Source organism: Andrographis paniculata, unplaced genomic scaffold, assembly GCF_009805555.1.
Source record: "Andrographis paniculata isolate CXL003 unplaced genomic scaffold, ASM980555v1 Contig79END, whole genome shotgun sequence".
Taxonomy (NCBI): Eukaryota; Viridiplantae; Streptophyta; class Magnoliopsida; order Lamiales; family Acanthaceae; genus Andrographis; species Andrographis paniculata.
In genome coordinates, this window is record NW_026137616.1 from 4,829,062 (window position 1) to 4,832,296 (window position 3,235).

General features: G+C 47.6%; 1 protein-coding gene across 1 annotated transcript; it reads left to right on the top strand.

Annotated features, from left to right (window-relative positions):
- The first annotated feature begins 822 nt into the window (after positions 1-822).
- LOC127240543 (uncharacterized) lies at positions 823-2,718 on the top strand. Its single transcript, XM_051259268.1, has 4 exons — positions 823-1,232; positions 1,315-1,360; positions 1,594-1,764; positions 1,822-2,718. Exons 1-4 carry the CDS (start codon positions 823-825, stop codon positions 2,716-2,718), a joined length of 1,524 nt encoding a protein of 507 aa, XP_051115225.1.
- The last annotated feature ends 517 nt before the right edge of the window (positions 2,719-3,235 follow it).

Consider the following 3,235-nt stretch of genomic DNA (forward strand, 5'->3'; position numbering starts at 1 on the left):
AGCAGCTCATAAGAGTCCTCAGTAGCATCCAACAGGGAATGGTGGGGCTGCAAGCGCACCTTGCTCAGGTGGAGAAAGCCCAGGCTGCGCAGGGGGTGTTTATCGCTTCCCAAGCGGCTCAAACTGCCAACACTGGTGCGATTCCCACTGCCATCACTCCCCCACCACCTACTGCTGATCCTAACCAGAGGGCTGAGGGACACAGGGCTGCTGAACGCCCGCTCGCTGAAGTCCCCGTGGATGTTCATTACCAGTCCCTTCTGGATCATACTTTATTTACTAGTTATGCGCCCAAAGGCTCTGGCCATTATGAGGTGAAACCAGCGCTCGTTAGCCTGGCGAGCCAGAGCCAATTCCATGGGCTGCTCAACGAAAGCCCTTATGAGCATCTGCAGAACTTCAACAGGATCGCTGCCACCTCCAAATCTCACGGCATCACGGAGGACGCTGCAAAACTTATCATGTTTCCATTCTCTTTATCAGGAGAAGGCAGGAAGTGGTTTGATAACCTCTATCCCATTCCTGGTTCTTTCAAGGAAGCAGCGCAGGCCTTCGTGAGTAAATATCATCCTGTGTCAAAAACCATTCGCCAGAGGAATGAAATCTTAACTTCCAAGATGGCGAATGACGAGACCCTTCCCAAAGCCTCGAGCCGATACAAACAATTGCTCCGTAACTGCCCTCATCATGACATTCCGGACTTCATGGAGCTTCAAATTTTCTACTCAAGAATTACTCCTGAGCTGAGGATGTCCCTTGATGCAGCGGCATGAAGCTCGTTGATGGGGCTGTGCCTCAGAAGCGAGGGCTTTGATAGAGAAGATGGCGGCCAATTATTCAAGTTGGCTGGAGTCCAACAGACCCGAGCCATCGAGGGGTCTATACCAGGTTCCTGCTTCCGTCTCTCACGATGCAAGGATAGACAGTCTGTCTATCCAAGTCAAAGAGCTCTCTAAGCTCATGAAGCAGGATCTGCGCAACAAAGGAAAACAGGCGCTGCATGAGGCCGCGGAATGTGAGGAGAGTGCTTTTGTAGACCAACAAGGTCCGCAGGTTGCTGAGTGCTCAACTGAAGTGGCTCAGAATCCAGCGGAGGTCTACTATATGGCTGGCAGAAATGCCCCTCAGTTTCAGCAGTTCCAAAAGGGGCAGGCTCAAGGCCCCGCTGGACCGCGTCCTCAACAACAATTTCAAAGGCCACAACAGTTCGCTGCGCAACAATATCATCAAGGGTATATTATCCACATCAACAACAATACTTTCAAGCCCCCCACTTTCCGCATCAGACACCTGCATTTGCCCAACCTCCTACAGCGGCCCAAGCACCGCTGAGTCTGGAGGAACTCTGGAGGAACACAGAGTGTGCAAATCAGGAGTTTCAAAGAAATACATCTGCTTCGATCAAAATGCTAGAAATACAAGTCGGGCAGATAGCTGAAGCAAAAGTGAACATTTCCTGGGATAGTCGAGGCTGTCCCGAACCAAGCGAAGGCCATCGAAACCAGGGGTGGGAAGCGGACGCAATCACCACCGCTGCCAGACAGAGGTATTAATCATTCTCCTACCCCTATTGTTGCTAATGTGCCTGTACAGGATGAAATTTCACAGATTCCAGTTGAGGAAGAAGGTCAATCCCAACCTCGAGCGATACCAGCCGCTTGGGTGCCTGAACCGAAGGAAAAGGGTCCTACTCAGCCTTTGGCTCTAGCCCCCTTCCCTACACGACTTGGGAAAAAGGACAACTCCAAGGAATTTGATAAGTTTGTACATACTTTCCATAGTCTTCAAATTACTATACCGTTTCTTGATGCTTTGTCACAGATGCCACATTACGCTAAGTTTATCAAGCATATAATCAATCGAAAGCGGGCATTCCCTGACGAAGCGGCAGCGGTGCAGCTGGAGAGTGTGTGCAGCGCCGTATTTAAGAAGGACCTCCCAAAGAAACTCCGTGATCCTGGGAGTTTTATTATTATTTGTACAATAGGAAATTTAGAGCCGATTAGGGCATTATGTGATCTAGGTGCAAGCATCAATCTTATGCCCTTCTCGCTTTTCTCTAAATTAGGGCTTTATGAGTTAGAAGTATGCAGAACTGTAATTCAGCTTGCCGATAAATTAATAAGATTACCTAAAGGAATTATTCATGATGTACTCGTGCAAGTAAACAAATTTATTTTCCCTACAGATTTCATTATAATGGAAATAAGCGAAGATCGTGAAATTCCAATTATTTTAGGGAGACCTTTCCTGGCCACTACTCAAGCTACGATAAACGTTGACAAAGGCGAAATTTCATTAAGCTTTGGTGGCGATAAAGTCACCTTTTCTATGAACTCAGCATTGAGTCAACCTCAGGAAGAAAATTGTGACTTTATCAATGAGTTAAATGAATTAACAACTTTTGAGAGCTATATAACACTTGAGAATTTGGAAGCAATTTTAGATAACGGGTCGCTTGAGCTGGAAGATGAAGAGGATTTAGGTGAGGCAAGCGATGAGATACTAGCGCTCACTGAATCCATTGAACGAGCTACGAGGGAACCAGAAAGCGACACCAACATAAAGGACGAGCTGAAGAAATTACCTGAGCACCTCAAATACATATTCCTTGGCCTAGAAGAGAGTTACCCGCTGATAATCTCCGCCTCACTGTTGCTGGACCAAGAGGCTCAGCTCGTCTCACTGCTCAAAAGAAGAAAAACGGCGTTTGCATGAAAGATCACAGATATCAAAGGAATCAGCCCAGCGGTGTGCATGCATCATATTAGGCTGGACACTGACGCTAAGCCATGCAGACAGCCTCAGCGGCGACTAAATGAAAAATATGCAAGAGGTAGTGAAGAAAGAGGTGATCAAGCTGTTCGATGCAGAAATCATTTACCCTATCAGTGACAGCCAGTGGGTCAGCCCAACCCAGGTGGTTCCCAAGAAAGGAGGCTTCGTGGAACAAACGAGCGACGAGGGGGAGGTCTTTATGACAAGACCTGTCACTAATTGGAGGGTCTGCATCGACTACAAGAAATTGAACACAACCACAAAGAAGGATCATTTCCCGCTTCCCTTCCTTGATCAATGCCTTGAGAAGCTCGCAGGTCACGAATACTACTGTTTCCTCGATGGCTACTCAAGCTACCACCAAATTCCCATCAAACCGGAGGACTGTGAGAAGACTACATTTACTTGTCCATATGGGACCTTCGCTTGTAGGAGAATGCCGTTTCAACTCTGCAAC